Below are 18,887 nucleotides of genomic sequence, written 5' to 3' on the forward strand. Positions count from 1 at the left end.
GGGATCCCTTCATATCCCTTCCCTTCCTGGCACTTACCCCTGCAACAGCAGGAGGTGTAACACCTTCCCTTTCACCTCCCTCCTCACCACCATCCGAAACAATCTTTCCATGTGTGGCAGCAGTTCACCTGTACCTCTTCCAACCTTGTCTACTGCATTCAGGGCTCACAATGTGGCTTCCCTCAACATTGGAGGAACCAAGTGATGATCAGGTGACTATTTGATAGACCACACCACTCTGTCTGCAATGGCCATCTTGACTTTCCTGTTGCATTTTAATTCCCATACCAACCTGCCTGCCTTCAGCTTTCTCAGCTGATATGGAGAGACCAAATGCAAATTGGAAGAACAACATCCCATATTTCTCTTGCAGCCCAGTTTCTGACAACCCACAACTCTGCTGTTCTCCTCTCGCAACCCTCACCTAGTTTTCTTCTCCCTTTAGCCATCCCTTTCACCCCCTCTCTCCACCAGTGGGCATTAGTGGGTGAGGAAGGATCCACTTCGTTGTACAAAGCAGTCCCTCAGTATTGAGGACGACTTGCTCCTGCTCTAAAGCTGTGGCTGTCGCAGCCAACGTGAGACCCACCGACTCTTCCGCAGAGGCGGACTGCTGTGTCCATTTTGCTACTCTTCTGAATGCTGAGACAAAGGGACCTGAGGTTCTCAGTGCAGTCCTGTTTATCTCTCCATTTTGGCCATGAGTTAGTAAAGAAGTTATTCCAGGAAACATTAAGAAAGGGCAGCACGGTAAGTGTAGTGATTAGCCCAGCGCTGTTACTGTGCTGGCGATCGGGATTGGGGTTCGAATCCCATGCTATCTATTTGTTGTCTCTGTGTTTGCATGGATTTCCTCCAGGTGCTCTGGTTTCCTGCCACAGTTCAAAACATACCAGGAGTTGTAGGTCATTTGGGTGTAAATGGGCAGCATGGGCTCATGGGTTGAAAGGCCCTGTTACTGTGCTTTATATCTAAATTTAATATAATTTTTTTAAATGAAAATTTAAAATTTTAGGAAGTTTTTTAAATAATTTCCTCTACCCTCCTGGGTGGCATAATTACTGTAATGGTTAGCGCAACACTAGCTCAACATACTGAGTTCAAATCCAGTGCTGTCTATAAGAATTTTGTACATTATCTCCATGTCATGCATGGGGTTCCTTTGGGAGCTCCAGTTTGCTCCCATATTCCAAAAAAATGCAGAATTGGTAGGTTAATTGTGTGTAATTGGGCAGCAAGGGTTTCAATTCCCCGATTCGGCTTCTGCTGAGTTGTAAATAAATGTATAATTTAATAAATGGAATCTTTTGCCTCGTCAAGGCTCAGAGAGGACAGATGCAAACTCAAAGTCATTCATGGCTGCCTCGATGCCTCTTTCAATGCAGGTGCGGGTGTGCCACAGTTCCAGCCAATCACACTGAATGGACGCATTCAGTTACAGGCGAATGGGTCTCTTTTAATTAAACATGTGCTGGAAGAAGATAGCGGGTACTACCTCTGCCAGGTCAGCAACGATGTGGGAGCTGATGTCAGCAAGTCCATGTATCTCACTGTCAAAAGTAAGCAATGATTTTATGCCAATTATGATTAAAGTCTTGTTATGAAATGGTGTTGGGGCGGAAACAGTGTCACAGTGAGTGACTTTGCTCCATCTTCAATATTGTTTGATCATTATTGAAAAGGGGCGGGAGCGGTCAGCATTTGCATCTCTGAGCCGCACAGTGATGGCCTCGAATTTGGGAAATGGTGAGTTCCCCATTGCCACCAGGCCATGAAATGCACTCCTCACGTTTATCAGGAAGAAGCCTCATCCGATCGCTTGGCCTGTGTACCCCAGCAAAATTATGATGAAGACATGTGAGAAAAAAAAAATCCATTTTATTCTCAGGTTATGGAACCCATAAAGATTCTGTGATGATTTGAATTGAGGCCAGCACATGACGAAGGCTTTTTTTGTTGAGTTTTGCTCAAGGAAGCAGGCACTTCTGCTGAACTTGACCATAAGGCATAAGGCATGAGCTGATCCACTTTCCCACTCAGCCCACTGCCCGACCTTACCCACCAACCCCTCCCCCCCCAACCTTTGATGCCTTGGCTAATCAAGAACCTATCAATCTCTGTCTTAAATACACCCAATGACCCAGCACACACTGCTACATGTGGCAACAAACTGCACAGATTTCCACCTTCTGGCTGCAGAAATTCCTACACATTTCTGTTCTAAGTGGGCATACTGTCCATGCCAATCAGGTTGTCCATCCAAACTATTCTTCAAAACCTTTCCAAATCGACCACCTGTTTAAATATCTTTTAAACATAATTGTAATGTCTCTATAGCTTCTTCTGGCAGTTCATTCCATATCCCCACGACCTTCTCTGTGCAAGAGTTATCCTTCACCTAAATCTGTACCCTCTCACTTTAAGTCGGTCCCCTCTGGTTTTGGATTTGCCTACCCTGCGGTAGAATGTGACCATTCACTTTATCTAAGCCCCTCATGATTTTGTATATCTCCATAATGCCTCCCCCTTCCCCTTCAGCCTGCTCCATCCTAGTGTGCACATGAGTGATTCTTCTCACATTGGGTGGTCCATGGGCTGCTTCTTACGTTCCCCAGCATGTGGCCTGGTCACCGTGGGCAGCCCACTGCGCCCAATAGTGATAATGGTGTCACAACCTTAGGGGCTAAGGGGCCAGGAGAATTCATTTCAGCTGTGGGGATTCCACGTGCCCTGCTTCTTCACTTCTGGGGAGTACATCTTTCAAGCCTGATGATAGCAGCTATTCTAAACAGAGTGAAATCCCATCAAAATCTGACCCGGTTGCATTTTAAAACTTCTTTTTGAATTTAAAGCACGCTCATACTGTTCTGTGAGTTTTCGGGTGAAAGCCGTTTTGGCATTAATACTAAAAGCAATAGTTTGCATTTCTGTTTAAAGAGCAAAGAGATTTTAGAATGGATCTATGGAAGTTTACCCGGTGATATCTTCCCAGTAAAGGAACATACCTAAATACGAAACGTGCAATAATATTAAAATGGAAATCTGCACAGCTGACAAATTAATTCCATGGCATTTGGTTAATGGTTGAAGGAGTGTTTTACTACCAATGCACTGCTGCTATTAAAAGAGGCTTTGCCTGCATACAATATAATGAAGAGAAGCATCCCTTATCAAAGCAGAGCAGGAGCCTCCCCAGTGAGTAGGCTTCTATTTGAAACTAATGCAAGACCCTGCAGGCTCAGAGTAGTTATATCTCACTTTGCCTTCCCCGTGAGAGATGCTCCTTCATGCTGGGTCCCTGTGGCTTAGATCAAAAATGCTAAATCAATGTTTGCTGTGGAACCAAGATTTACTGAACTAGGTAGAGGAATGGGGTTGGGGACATCAAGCATTGCAGTTCTGCATGAGCAACCACAAAATTTGTTATCGCTGCAGTTCATGACAAAGTTATGGTTTTAATACCATAAGACTTGGAACATGTTCCTGTTCTGGCCCGATCCCAGGCTTGTACTGAGGGAGGGACTTGGCTTACTGTCTTTATTAGGGGATGGAGTCACCGAGGGAAGGCGGCAGCCATACATATGATCCAAACATATCCGCGGTGCCAGTAACCAAGTAACAGTGTACAGTGATGTATTACCACACTCAGCATCTGCAGACTTTCTCATTTAACTCCAAAAATAACATACATTTGCAAAGTTTTTAAGCTGGTGGGGGGGAGGGGGGTCAAACTTTTGACCTCATTAAGTACCTGCGTCATTCAAGGTGTCAGGAGCTCTGGTGGCTGGGACCGGGTAGTGAGCCCATGGTTAGGGCATCAGGCACTCGGATGGGTGGTCGGGCTGGGGCTTTGGATGGGCGAATGGCCAGAGAGAGGATTCATGGTCAGGAGCTCAGATGGGTGGGGGGGGGGGGGTGCCAGGGCATTGGGAGCTCCGGGGAGTGAGGATGGGGCTGTGATCAGCCAGGACGAGGGTCTGCTGTTGGGCCGTCAGGCGCTCTGGTGGGCATTGGGAGCTCCAGTGGGCAGGCAGCTGGGGCAAGGATCTGCTATTGGGGCACTCGCATGGTGGGCTGTCAGGCCCATAAGTGGGATGAGGGGTCTACTTTTACATGGGTCATACAAAAAAAAAACAATTTTTGGCCCAAGGAAAGAGAGGGGCCAACTATGACACAGGATCGATGATTGCACAAGTATATAACTGTAGACTCAGAAACAATAGCTGGGGAGTTGAGGTTTGGGTAAAATGGAAGACATGATTGATTCAATGTTCATGAAAGAGCTTTGATCTTGGCAATGACTACCTGGAGACAACTATGCCATATCAAATCAGCCAGCTGCCAGTATTATTATGTTTATGCACAGCCTCATGTAATGATGTAATACATCTCAGCAGGGCCTGTCACCAACCAGCTTTCCACCTGATGAAAGGCCTTTCATTCGTTGCCTCCCTTCTCCCGCACAGTTTACCGTCTACAGTGCACTCTGGAGAGCGCTTGTGCTTTCTGTCTCCTTCTCTACCTAGGCAACCACAAGGTTGGTGGCGGTGTCTGCCGAAACTGTGACTGAGTGACTCGAAGTGGAAAAAAAACAAGGACGACTTCCAACAATTTATTTGTAGCAGTGTCTTCGTGACTGCTGCTGCTTGTCGGAGTAATGGCACATGATGGGTGATTAAAGTGCAGGCGTTTAAATCAAAGGAGACTGATTGTTTGAAGAGACATCCAACAGCATTCACACTTGTCTGCAGCTTGTAGTAGGAGACACACAATGGGAGTAAAAGGGAAGGCTGCAGTCCTAGTTGCAGACTCGTGATACTGAAATAGCCGGTGTTTTATTCTTCACAGAGGGAGGAAAGATATTTGGAGTGTTGTGAGGATGAGCTGAAGAGGAGTGGGGAGCGAGAAATGTCAGCACACCAGCACGGGTAGTATAGCCACAGCCTCGCAGCACCGATCTTGGGGTTAATCCTGACCTCAGTAAAACACCAAAGTCTGCAGACACCACGACTGAAGCAATCACACAACGCTGGACGCAGACTGGGAGCTCGCTTTGCTGAACGCCTTCGCTCTGTCTGCATCAGCGGCAGGGACCTCCCAGCAGCCAGCCACTTCAATTCCGCACCCCACTCCCGCGCCGGCATGCTTGTTCGTGACCTCACATACAGACCGAGAGCCCTTGTAAATTGAAGGAGCAACACCTGATTTTCCGTCTGGGCATTGACATCGACTTCTCTGGTTTCTGCTACCTCACCCCCCCTTTTGCCCTCGCTTTCCATTCCCTCTCCTTTCATCCAGCTCTCAATCCCCTTCCCGCTCCATTCACAGAGCTTGAATGCCAGTGAGCCCCCTCCCTCTCTTACCCGCATATTAACTCCTCCCTAAGCTCCTCTCCCTGCTCACCCCCCCCTCACCATTTTGTTCAGGCACCTGCCAACATTTTCCTCATTCCTTGATGAAGGGCTCAAGCCTGAAACATTTGCAATATGAAGTTACACCGTTTGACCTCCTGAGTTTCTCCAGCATGTTGGTTGTTTCCAACCTGACCTCGGCTGACCTCTGTCAGTGCTGCAACAGCACGATGACCACACTGGCTCCTGTTGGTTAATCGTCCACGATGCCGGAGGAGTTGATGAGAATGAGGAAAGTTTAGGGAGCAAAAAAGATTCGCTTTTTTTGGAGGGCTTGAGTTGTAAGAAGAGACTGGATTGTCTGGGAAGGTTTCTCCTTGGACCTTATCATGGGATGTAAGATCATGAGCGGCAGGAGGTCTGAAACTGGGAGGGCATTGATTTAGGATGAGAGTGAAAGAGGGGTATCTCACACATTTCAATTATAGTTAAAGATACATTAAGTTATATAGTAAAACCCCTGGTATCCGGCACCCATAAAGATTGGTAGATGCCAGATAAGTATATTTTCCAGTTGCTTGAGACTTCCTCTTACAATGACGAACTAATAGACCTGCATTAAGAATAAAAAGTTTAAAAGACAAAAATACTAAACTGTAATTGGTCCCTTAGAAAATCAGAGCGGAAAACTGTGTGTGGAGCCTAGAGAAATGGGGGAGATATTGAACAGTTTCTTTTCTTCGGTATTCACTAAGGAGAAGGATATTGGGGGATGTGAGATAAAAAAAGCAAATTGGGTAAATATGGGGAATATAGAGATTACAAAAGGTGTAGTTTTAAGGCTTTTGAAGAATATAAAGGTGGATAAGTCTCCGGGACCAGACGGGATCTTCCCCAGGACATTGAGAGAAGTGAAGGAGGAAATAGCAGAGGCTCTGGCGGTAATTTTCCAAATGTCATTAGATATGGAGATAGTGCCGGAGGATTGGCGCATTGCGCATGTGGTTCCATTATTTAAAAAGGGTTCAAGGAGGAAGCCTGGCAACTATCGGCCTGTAAGTTTGACGTCTGTGGTAGGTAAATTAATGGAGAAAATTCTTAGAGATAGTACTTATAAACATCTGGATAGACAGGGTCTGATCAGGAGCACTCAACATGGATTTGTGGGAGGAAGGTCATGTTTGACCAATCTGATTGAATTTTTTGAAGAGGTGACTAGGAATGTGGATGAGGGTAGCGCAGTGGATGTTGTCTATATGGACTTCAGTAAGGCCTTCGATAAGGTACCACATGGAAGGTTAGTTAGGAAGGTGCAGTCTTTAGGTATAAATTTTAAGATAGTCAAATGGATTGAACATTGGCTGAAAGGGAGAAGCCAGAGAGTGGTAGTGGATAATTGTCTGTCAGGTTGGAGGCCGGTGACCAGTGGTGTGCCTCAAGGATCTGTATTGGGCCCATTGTTGTTCGTTATATACATTAATGATCTAGATGATGGGGTGGTGAATTGGATTAGTAAATATGCAGACGATACTAAGATAGGTGGAATAGTGGATAATGAAGAAGGTTTTCAAGGATTGCAGAGGGATTTGGGCTGCTTAGAAAAGTGGGCTGAAAAATGGCAGATGGAACTTAATGCTGATAAGTGTGAGGTGCTTCATTTTGGTAAGAAGAATCAGAATAGGACATACGTGGTAAATGGGAGAGCATTGATGAATACAGAAGAGCAGAAAGATTTAGGAGTAACGGTACATCGTTCCCTGAAGGTAGAAACTCACGTGAATAGGGTGGTGAAGAAGGCTTTTAGTATGTTGGCCTTTATCAATCATTGCATGGAATATAGGAGTTGGGAGGTGATGTTGAGATTGTATAAGACGTTGGTGCGGCCTAATTTGGAGTTCTGTGTGCAGTTCTGGTCGCCTAATTATAGGAAGGATATAAACAGAGTGGAGAGAGTGCAGAGAAGGTTGACCAGAATGTTACCTGGGTTTAAGCATCTAGAGTATAGGGAGAGATTGGACAGATTAGGTCTTTATTCTTTGGAGCGTAGAAGGTTGAGAGGGGATTTGATAGAAGTATTTAAGATTATGAAAGGGATAGACAGAGTGGATGTGGATAGACTATTTCCGTTAAGAGGAGGAAAGATTAAAACAAGAAGACATGAGTTAAGAATTAAGGGGCAGAGGTTTAGAGGTAACATGAGGGGGAACTTCTTTACTCAGAGAGTGGTAGCCGTGTGGAATGATCTTCCGGGATAAATAGTGGCGGCGGAGTCAATTGTATTATTTAAGAAAAGGTTGGACAGGTCTATGGATGAGAAGAAGATGGAGGGTTATGGGCATTGTGCAGGGAGGTGGGACTAGAAAGGGGTGTTTGGTTCGGTGCGGACTAGAAGGGCCTAATGGCCTGTTTCCGTGCTGTAATTGTTATGTTATGTTATGTTATGTTACTTGCACTGAACAAACTCTACTTGCTTGAATATATAAACCTTAAAGCATTTTACCTTATTTTCAGTCGCATTCTTTGAAAACATTTAACCGTCGCTGCATCTGCAGGTTCCTCCCCCTCTACGGAGCCATCCGAAAGATGAACAATAACATTATAGACAATTAATCTCTCCCTCCCCACCCACAAGTTTACAGATAAAGCCTGTGACCAGGTTGACTCTTACTAAGGTAGGATAAGGAGATACTTCAAGAGAGTCACCACCCCAGGGGTGAGTGGCGTCAACCATCTTCACCCTGGGTGACGCCATTTTATTCAAACACAACTTTATTCAAAAACCTGCAATGTGCAAAGCATGACCAAGACGCTCCACTGGCTAAATATTTGCTCCCATCTTCACCAAAGGTTTATGTGTTACTTCAAAGTAGTATAATTTTAAACTTATGTATTGTTTACTTGTTATTTTATTCTTATTTATTTTAATTTTAAAAATTTATTTTCCTCTATTTTTTGCTGGTTGTTTGAATTCCAGATACCAGGGCTTTTACTCTATATCCTTTGTGGTCTTCTGGGTACTCTATTCTTGAACCTCCAGTGTCCAACTGCATGGTCTGTTCACACATGGAGCAGGTGCTGTTTGTCCTCTGCAAAGGCCACGCACACTGCCTGGCACAGCAGCATGCAACACGAGCAAAGGCTTACCATAATAATATGGACCGTTAGACCTAGAATGCGATAACAAATCAGTTCTCTGTGTGATAACAGCACTGATGGGTGTACCATTGTATGGAGATTTATGTTTAAAAATATCTCCAGTCATACCATGAACTCAGGGGTGTGAGAAAATGAGAGCCAGGAGGGGCACCCCCAATACTCATTAAGCATGTTAAGGTTTCACACAAGTGTCTGTAATCATTGTGCTTTATGAACCCTTCTAAAGGCAGCCACATTTAAATTCCTCAGCATATTTCCACAGTTACACTGTGGGGACCAGGTAGTGGTCCCTCATCTTAGATAAAGGGCTTCGGCTCGAAACGTCAACTGTTTTCCTCTCGCCGATGTTCCTCGACCCTCTCTGAGCTTCTCCAGCAGTTTGCATTTCGCTTCAGGTTCCGGCCTCTGGCGTGTCTCCCCCATTTGGACTGCTCTCTCCTCCCAGATAGCCCAGCCTCACCCAAAGGCCTCTACCCAGAAAGTGGGCTTGCCTTTAACCCCCGCTCAAGGGGGATCAGAACTTCAAGAGAACTTTTCTGTGAAAAGAGCAATTTGAATTTGCTCAATAAAGCTCGCATTACAGGTCGGGGGAGCAAGAAAAGTTAAATGAGGTAGCTGAAATGAAAAACTCTGGGATAGAGTCGGTGACTGAATGGACTGAATCTGTCCTTTAAGTATATTTGTCTGGGGAAAAATACCTCTTCCCATTGGCTCCCATAACATAGAAATCAAACAGCCGAAATCCCTTGCCCTCCATTTCACTTGAATGGAATTCCCATCATCCAAATCATTCATATTCGATATCTTTGAGCTAGCATTGTCTGAAGCTTTAGCGTCATATAGCACAGTACAGGCCCTACAGCCCAACTTGTGCATGCCGATACAGATGCCATTCCTGATGGGTCCCCTTTGCCAGTGGTTTTCAAACTTTTGTTTTCCACTCTCACCCCACTCTAAGCATTCCCTATGCCATCCTTGCTCTGTGATTAGTAAGGGTTTGCTTAAGGTGAGTGAGAAAAAAAAAGGTTGAGAACCACTGTTCTAGACCCAATTATTACTGAAATATTTTGCTTGAGAAAAATTGTCATTGGCCCATTTCCTTTGGAGTCAGGAAACCGTGCACGTAACAAGTCAATGAGAACCGTGGTTTTCAACCTTTATCTTTCCACCTTAAACAACCCCTTGCTAATCACAGAGCACCTATGGCCTAGGGATTACTTGAAGTGGTCTGTGAGTGGAAAGAAAAAGAACCACTGAGCTAGAATTTTATCTCAGCAGTACCTTCCAGGCCTTCAGGATATTCCAAAATGCTATTCAACAAATCAAGTACTTTTGAAGCTTAATTATAGTTGTAGTGCATGTAGAACATCCTTCAAATTGTGCAAAAGCTGCCATAAAGTCAAGTGAAGATGATGAATTGATCATTTTTTTAATGATTATGATTTGGGAATAAATGTTTTCTGGGATTCCAGGGTAAATTATTTCTGCTCTTCATTGAAACAGTGCCAGGTGATCTTTTGAGTGCAGAGAGTGGGCCCTTATATAATATCTCATCACACAAACACCACCTCTAACAGTGCAGCACTCCTCTGCACAGCACTGGAGCTCATAATGAAGTTAGTGTCAGCCGAAGACCTATAATTAGTTAATGGGAGTATGATATTTTTTTCCGCAGCTCTGTGCATAATTAGCGAAACGTGGAGCAGGCTCAAGTAATTATGGCTCATCCCATTAGCGCAGAAACTAATTAGCAGTTTTTATTTGCTTTCTGTGCCTCCTCCCTAATCAAGTTTAACTCTTTTTTTCTTTTTTTTTTCCTTTTTATTTCCTTGCCCTTAATAAAAAGGAGGCTGCATTATGACAATAATGTCTGTTTCAGTAATGCATTTGCAAGTTCAATTTTATATCTACCTGGTGAAGATAGTTAATACAATCAAAACAGTTTTTAAAAGAAATGAAATTATCCTGTCACCCAACTTCAATCCTGGCAGCTTTATCTTTGCTGTCAAGGCCAGATCTTGAAGAAACAGTTTTTGTTTTGTGACGAAATCAGGAATTGCATTGCTACCTTTTCTCGTGTTAAACCTGCAGCGTCAGTGAAAGTCATATAAAGATCATGAATTTGAATTGAAAGCTCCCCGGACCCAACCTTGTAACATTTCTATGTCTAATTTATTTAGACGTACAGCATGATAACAGACCATTTCATCCCATGAACTCTGCCGCCCAATTTCACCCAGTTGACCTACAAGTGGTATGTTTCAAAAAGGTGGGAGGAAACTGGAGCCACCACCACCCCCCCCCCCCCCCCCCACCACTCTGGGGAAAACCCATGCTCAGAGAAGATGTACAAACTCCTTACAGATGGCAAAGGATGCAAATCCCGGGCCCAATCACTGGCACTGTAATAATATTTCGCTAACCGCCACGCTTAACTTTATCGCTCCTACACCATCCGTGCTGCCCCTCGCTAACAGCGTTGATTTTAAAAAGGCATTGACTGGCGGTATTTCCATTTTCTCTCATTTGTTTACTTTTTGTTATTCGCATACATGTGCATGTTGAGTCAGTTTTTATTTGCCCTGCCAATAAGTGGTAATTCTGCCTCACCCACAGGAAAAAGAATCTCAGGGTTCTATAAGATGTCATGTATGTACTCTGACAATAAATCTGAAATCTGGTATGATGTTCTCTGCTGTAGTAAGATCTTGCAACTGTGCCACTATGCAGCAGACACAATCTCTGAAACCAATTCATGCAAAGCCTTTCAGTCAGGATAAATGGTTACTGCAGGCAAGGAAAGAGGGTGTGGAGATGCTCTATGGAGGTCAGAGGGATCTGGACAGGCTGGTAAAGAATAATGTGGGCAGTAGGCATAATCTATGTTCAAGGTAGTCATGGAGGCCTTCCAAGGATATACATAGTATACCATAATTGGCAGTTGACTCCACAAGGACATGAGTTCTCGCACATTGAGAGAATTTATTATTATGGCGATACAAGTAGATTGGGTGGTAAAGAAGATCTATGGTTTGTTTGCCTTCATTGGGCAGGGCATGAAGGACAAAAATAAGGAAGTCATGTTGTAGCCAAATAAAACTTTTGTTGGGCTACACCTGGAATGCGATTGCATTTCTGGTTACATCCTTACAGGAAGGATGTGGAAGGGCACAGAAAAGGTTACCAAGATGTTGCCTGGTTAAGAGGGTGTGAGTTATGGGGAGAGGTTGGACAAACTTCAGTTGTTTTCTCTGCAGTTGAGGAGGCTGAGGAGTGATTGAATAGAAGTTTATAAAATCGTGGCAGGTCGTGGTCGGGTGGATATTCAGAATCTTTTCTCCAGGGTAAAAGTGTCACAAACTGGAGAGCATGCTTTGAAGTGAGAGGAGAAGATGAAAGGAGATGTGCGGAGTGAATCTTTTACACTGAGAGGGGCAGGGGCTGGAACAGGTGCCAGGAGCAGATAGTCATCTTTGAGAGGCGTCCAGTTAGAGACATGAATATGAAGGGAATGGATGGATAATTATCAAGTGCAAGCAGCAGAGTTCAGTAGACACGTGGGGCAAAGGGCCTGTACCTGTGAGTCCTCTAAGTTCAATCTACAGATGCAGTTAACTCCTTGCTGTAGATACACAGGTATGAAAAACACACAAACAAGTAATAAGTTTAAATTAAATTAACACAATCTGTCATGAGAGTTAAAAAAGATATTAAATATAGAAGGATAGGATAAATATTTATAGTTGCAATAGTACAAAAAAAAGTGCTGTTTCATTTATGAGAACAGATCTTTGGTGATCCGAGAATAATGTAATGGTTAGGTCGTACAGGGAGTTCAATGATCTGAGGCAGAGCATTCTCGCTGGTTGCATCACTGGCATGGAGATGGCTACGCTCAGGACTAGAAAAATACTGCAGAGGGTTGTTAACTCACGCTGCAATATCGCGGGCTCCAGACTTCACTGCATTAAGGACATCTACATGAGGCGGTGTCTGAAGAAAGAAGCCTCTGTCCTCAAGGGCCCCCACCACCCAGGCCATGCCCTCTTCACTCTGCTATCATTGGGGGAAAAAGGTACAGGAGCCTGAAGACGAGCATTCAGCGGCACAAGGACAGCTTCTTCCCCATAGCCATCAGATTCCTGAATGATCGATGAATCGCAGACTCTACTTTGCGCACTATTATATTTATTTTGAAATGTCGTTTATGGAAATATTTGCAGTGAAATGCTGCCGCAAAACAACACATTTCTTGACATGTTCATGAACTCTGATTCTGATAGCTGTTGGAAAAATACTTCCTCCTTGAACCTGGAAGAACCAGATTTCCTGCTTCGGTACTTTCTGCTTGATGGTAGCAGGGTGATGGAAGTAAGTCTGCACTGGAAATAAATCTTTGTTCCTGCCCATCCTGCTCACGTTGGTTGAAGAATAAATGAAGCTTCCTCCCCTGATTTGGGAGTCCGTGTGACCTTCCCATTGCAGCACCAAGGAGCAAACTGTGGCAAGGGTTAGCAGCAGTGATTCTGACCCTGGGACATTGAGAATGACTGCGATCCTTTCAACTCCATGTCAACGCAGTCTACCTGTTCTTGGATGGTTATATTGACGTTGGGATGGATCTCAGGTCTTCACATTTTAGAGTCAAAAGATTCAGACTCCCCTTGACCACAGTTCAGACTACTTGGGAGTACATTGTTGGGGAATTTGGTCCGACAGTCAAATCTTTAACTTCAACTCTTCCTGCCATCTCCGATCCTGTGAACAATTTTGAAGGGGAGCAAAATGAGTTCTTATTACTATCTGGATCAATATTTATCCCTCAATCAACATCACCAGAAGAGTTTATTTCATATTCTCAATGTTTTTCAGCTTGATGCAGAAGATTTAATGCTGCACATGCTGTACTGACAATAACCACACCAGCAGTGCGAGTATAAGACCGCTTTAATAAACTAATATGTACACTAAGAGGTCTTGTCTCTCTGCAAGATGAACCTGGAAGGCGAGACTGTAGCTCTGGACTGCTTTATAGACAAGGTCACCGGGATGACCCCTGGTGACCTAGTGGTGTAATTACAAGAGGTCTTGTCTCTCTGCAAGACGAACCTGGAAGGCTAGACTGTAGCTCTGGACTGCTTTATAGACAAGGTCACCGGGGTGACCCCTGGTGACCTAGTGGTGTAATTACGCATCACCACAGGCTACATTTCAAAGATGATCACTCTTTGGAAGAATTGGATTAACTCCAACACACTTTGAGGCATCCTAAAATTGTAAATGCTGCAATTACAGTAATTCTTTGCTTTAAATAGCAATAGGGTGCAAATGGTTGGAAAATGTACCGATAGGCAGGCAGAATGGTAAGGAGAGAAAATTGAAGCTTGGGAGCTCTATCAATATTAGTGGCAAATAATCATGCAGCATAGAAACAGGCCCTTCAGCCCACCAAGACTAGGCCAGAATAATTGAATACAATTAGACCAACCGGCAAAAAGATTCAAACGGATGAAACATGAGTAGATGTGGAGATCCAGAGAGAGCATGAGGAAAGGCAGAATGAGGGAGAGAAAATAGCTGCTCATCTGAGTTCCATATGTACAGGAAAATATTTCTCTGTACATAAGGAACTCTATACCAAAGTAACATTCCTTCCAATCCCTGGGAACTGTGGAAGATGACAGACAGGTAACACAGGGAAGGGAAGTGAGTGCAGCTACTATTACAAGGGAGGAAGTGCTCAGACAGCTGTATGGTCTAAGGGCAGATGTTTCCCAGACCTGAGTGATTACACCCTCGAATTCTGGAAGAAGTAACAGGAGAGATTGTGGAGGCATTGATAATGATCTTTCAGGAATTGATAGATTCTGGTATGGTCTCAGAGGACTGGAAAATCACAAATGTCACCTCACTATTCAAGAAGGGAGGGAGGCATCAGAAAGGAAATTATAGACCGGTTAGTGGTTGGGAAGATCCTGGAGTCGATTATCAAGGATGAGGTTACGGAACACCTGGGGGCACATGACAAGATAGGCCAAAGCCAGCATGGTTTCCTTAAGGGAAAATCTTGCTTGAAAAGCCTATTGAAATTCTTTGGGAAGTGACATGCAGGCTAGATCAGTGGTTCTCAACCTTTTTCCTTCCACTCACTTACTACTTTAAGTATTCCCCATGCCATAGGTGCTCTGTAATTAGTCAGAGATTGCTTAAGGTGACATGTGGGTGGAAAGGAAAAGTTTGAATACCATTGTTTTAATCGTACCTAATTGACTCGTTATGTGCATGGTTTCATAACTCCAAAGGAAGTGGGCCAATGACAATTTTTCTCAAGCAAAATATTTCAGTAACAATTGGTTCCAGAGCAATGATTCTCAACCTTTTCTTCCCACTCTTATGCTACCTTAAGCAATCCTTTACTACTCACAGAGCACCGATGGCATAGGGAGTACTTAAAGTGGGATGTGAGTGGAAAAAGAAAGGTTGAGAATCCCTGGGTTAGATAAAGGATCCATACCACCCAGCATACTCTCTGTGCTCGCTTCTACCATCATGAAAGAGGTATAGGAGGCACAAAACCCTTACCACCAGGTTCAGGAACAGCTGCTACTCTTCTACATCAAACTTAATCAGGGACTCATTTAAGAACCTTTACTTTTGCACTTTATTGATTTTTTTTTCTCTCTGTATTGCACAGTCAGTTTGCTTCCACTTCTTCATTTGTTTACATGTGTATATGGAGCTTAGTTTATTTGAACTACAAATGAGTGGTAATTTTGCCTCACCTGCAGGATAAAAAATCTCAGGCTTGTCTATGATGTCATGTAATTAACTCTGACAATAAACCTGAAATCCAAAATGCCCTGTGAAGAAATAAATAACGATAAAATGTGAAGTACTGCATCGAAATACTGAAGAGAAATATAAATCCAGGGCTTTATACCAATTTATATTTATATTTTCTTACTCAGGTTTTTTAAAATTTATTTTAGCCTTGCTATTGCAGGGTGATATTAAATGTAGTCATTTATCTTTCAGTGAAGATGGAATATCTTCCTTCTCATCTGAATTTTAATGAATCCAGCAAGTGCTTTGTCAGGATAGAGTTTAATAGGTTTTAAATTAGTTAATTAATTAATAAACATATTTACTTAATTTTTTTTTAATGTACATTTACCGACCATCTTATTTTAATAACAGTGGATCGTGAATAATGACTTGTAAGCTTAATCATTTTATCAATGCTGAAAAATGACTGTGGACGTCAAAGGGTAAGGGGGGGGGGAATTGATTGGATGGGGAATCTGAAATAGCAATGGGCTTTTCCTGTGTGTCTTGTCTGTCTCTAATTCATAAGAGAATGGTTTATATGGCATCGAGGACCCTTCCTTCTCTTTACTTCCATTGTTAGCTGGGTTTAAGAATAGGAATGTCAAACTGAAACCTGTACTTTTTTTGGGGGTAACTTTATTTTATTTTATCCTTTCTTCCAAATGGTAGGTGGTTCTATAGTAACAATATTTTTCCTAGGAATATATTTTATTCGCGACACTTGGAAATATCTAATCCATTTGTTACCTATATCTCCATACACAACCCAACCAATTAAAATCGGGATGATGTCAATTGTTCTTTGACAAAAATTCTATATTGAAAACGAGGTGGAAAATCTCATGCAAGAGTAACAACCTGAGTCTTAACCTGTACAAGATGAAGAAGATGATCGTGGACTTTAGGAGAACCAGGAACGACTGCCCTCCATTACACATCAATCTCTAGAGAGAGGAGAGCACCAAGTTTCTTGGAGTCTACTTACCTGGTGACCTATCGTGGACACACAACATCTCCTCACTTGTCAAGAAGACACAGTAGTGACTGCACTTCCTGAGAAGACTGAAGCAGGCAAGGCTACCACCCACCATTATGTCAGTTTTACAGTTCTACTGAGAGCGTTCTGGCCAGCTGTACGGTTGCTGTAGAATATTGGTTCGGAGGTCAGTCCACAGGGCCATAAGGGTGGGAGAGAGGATCACTGGAGTCAATGTGATCTACTGAAAACATTGTTCTAAAGAAGGCGCGCAAAATCATTGAGGATCCCTACCACCCCACACTCAGCATCTTACAACTGCTCCTGTCAGGAAGGAGATACAGGAGTATCAGAACCAGCATCTCCAGGCTGAGAAACAGCTTCTTCCCATGGGCAGTGAGAATGCAGACTGACCAAAGAGAGCGAGTGAGTGGAGATGCAATGCTCCCGCGGGGACCAACCGCCCAGTCGACTGCTGTCAGTTCTGCATGGGCTTTGAGATCCCGTGACCTCAGGGTCTACAGCCAAGATGGTGGCACCCACTAATCGGCAGCAGCCATGAAGGGCTGCAGACTCCAGGGAAGTGGAGGACAGGAGCTGTGCACCAGAAAATGGGAAGACCACCTCCTCACCACTCTCCCCCCCCATCTGAGAAGGAGAAGCAGAAGAGTCGAGGTGGAACAGTGAGAGGGCTCTGCAGCGGGGCGCTGGCGACTTGAGGCGAGGAATCCACGGAAGCTGCAGGCTGCTGGAGACTGCTGTCGGGAGACTCGCTGTGGACTGGTGGAGACTGGCTCGAATTGTCCAGTGGAGTACCTGATATCAGAACCGAGGTGCAAAGAGGTGCTGAGGATGCTGAAGGGTCGCTGACCGTGTCAGAGGTTTGGATCAGGAGCTCAGGTGGCCAGTGGTTTGGTCTGGACTCTGGGGGGGCTGCAAAAGTGCTGGAGGTGAATCTACAGACACTCAGTGACTCTGGAGGGGGCTCACTTTTATTTCTCTGACTGTAAGAAATATAAGAGGCGTCTAGGCAATTTCTGCCAGTGGTGGATTGGTCTGTCTTGCAGCAGGCAAAAGGAAATTTCATTTCATAGGACACTGTTTTATTACTATGACAATAAAATGAAACTTGACTCTTCACTGAACAATATTTATTGATTTTATATATGTATATTTGTCTTGCATATGTATTGCTTGTCTGTATGTGTGTTGTGTCTGGTTGTGTGTCTGCATGTATGCATATTGACTATCAGGTACCATCTGTATTAGTTCAAGTGCTCATGTGTTTTAAATGGTGTGAGTGTTTCCGCCTTCATTATACACAAATGCAGTGTGTTTTAGATTCCAGCCACTCTCAGGAACAAATGTTCTTCCTCAGATTCCCTCAGCACCTCTCATCCCTGCCCTAAAACTATGTGCTCTAGTTTTAGATCTCTGCTATGGGAAAACGTTTCCCACTACCGGACCTTTCTATGCCCCTCAATTTTGTGTTCACCCACCCCCCTCCCCCCCCCCCCCCCCCAGCTTCTTCAAGGAGAACAAATGTGGCCAATGCTTTCTGTCTCCCCTTGCGTTTGAACTGCTTCACCCTGCCGACTCTCCTCTGCATCCACCCCAGTGTAATCACGTTCCTCCTGCAGTGTGACAATCAGAAATCCACCTCGTGCTCCCGCTGTGGCCTAATCAATATTTTGTAAAGCCACAATGTGGGGCAAACCTAATGTATTGCATATGCTTTGTGCCACCAGCATCATGGATACTTGGACCTATACCCTCTGACCTCTTTACTCCCTATGACCCTACTGTTCCTTGTGTATATCCTACCTTTATTGCTCATCCCTTACTTCCACACAAATCATGAACGAAATTCCATCTGCAATTACGCTGCTCCTCTTCCCAACCAATCAATAGCAGCCTGTAGCCCACATTCCATGTGGCTCACGTTTTTTCCATTTCTTCCTTTACAAAATCCGGATGTCATTGGGAATACTGATATTCCAAATTAAATCTCACTAAACTGAGGAAAGTGTTAGGAATCAACATACCACTAGATCTGGAGTCACAAGTCATTAGAAAAGATAAGAATGACTTAATTATGACAATCTAGTTGTTCAAAACTCACCTTTAGCTTCATACATTGTTTAAAAAGAAATCCAGATTTATTTTCTGACTTTAATTCTTTAACTGCTTCATGTCTCAGGAATAAGGAACCAAGCTTCTGGTTGCTAGTCTAATAGATTAAGCTCTTTGTTCCTGAATCCTATATGAAATACAGTAGAATCCCCACCTACAGGGATCACGGATACTGCGTATGTGAAGTTTCCGGTTAACTGAGACGCAATGTTAACTAATGCATCTGCATTAAGAATGCACAGTTTAAAAGACAAAGATAGTGAAAAATATAAAGTAATTTGAAAAACAATCAGTATTGTAGGATTTAATTATTTAAAGTTCACTTTAATCAGGTAATTCCATGAATTGACACAATTTAAATTTGAACCCTGGTCGCTGGCGCTGTAACAGCGTTGGACTAATCACTACTCTAACCGTGCTGACTTCATAATTAACCCACCCTC

At 43.7% G+C, this 18,887-nt stretch overlaps 1 protein-coding gene across 1 annotated transcript in view; it reads left to right on the forward strand.

The window, feature by feature from the left end:
- LOC138739957 (cell adhesion molecule DSCAM) overlaps nt 1-18,887 on the forward strand; it is a 454,986-nt gene that overhangs the window by 272,874 nt on the left and 163,225 nt on the right. Inside the window, exon 11 of the mRNA XM_069892422.1 lies at nt 1,386-1,559. Coding sequence (XP_069748523.1) covers nt 1,386-1,559 — 174 coding nt within the window. The remainder of the gene's footprint in view (nt 1-1,385; nt 1,560-18,887) is intronic.

Source organism: Narcine bancroftii, chromosome 7 (assembly GCF_036971445.1).
Source record: "Narcine bancroftii isolate sNarBan1 chromosome 7, sNarBan1.hap1, whole genome shotgun sequence".
NCBI lineage: Eukaryota > Metazoa > Chordata > Chondrichthyes > Torpediniformes > Narcinidae > Narcine > Narcine bancroftii.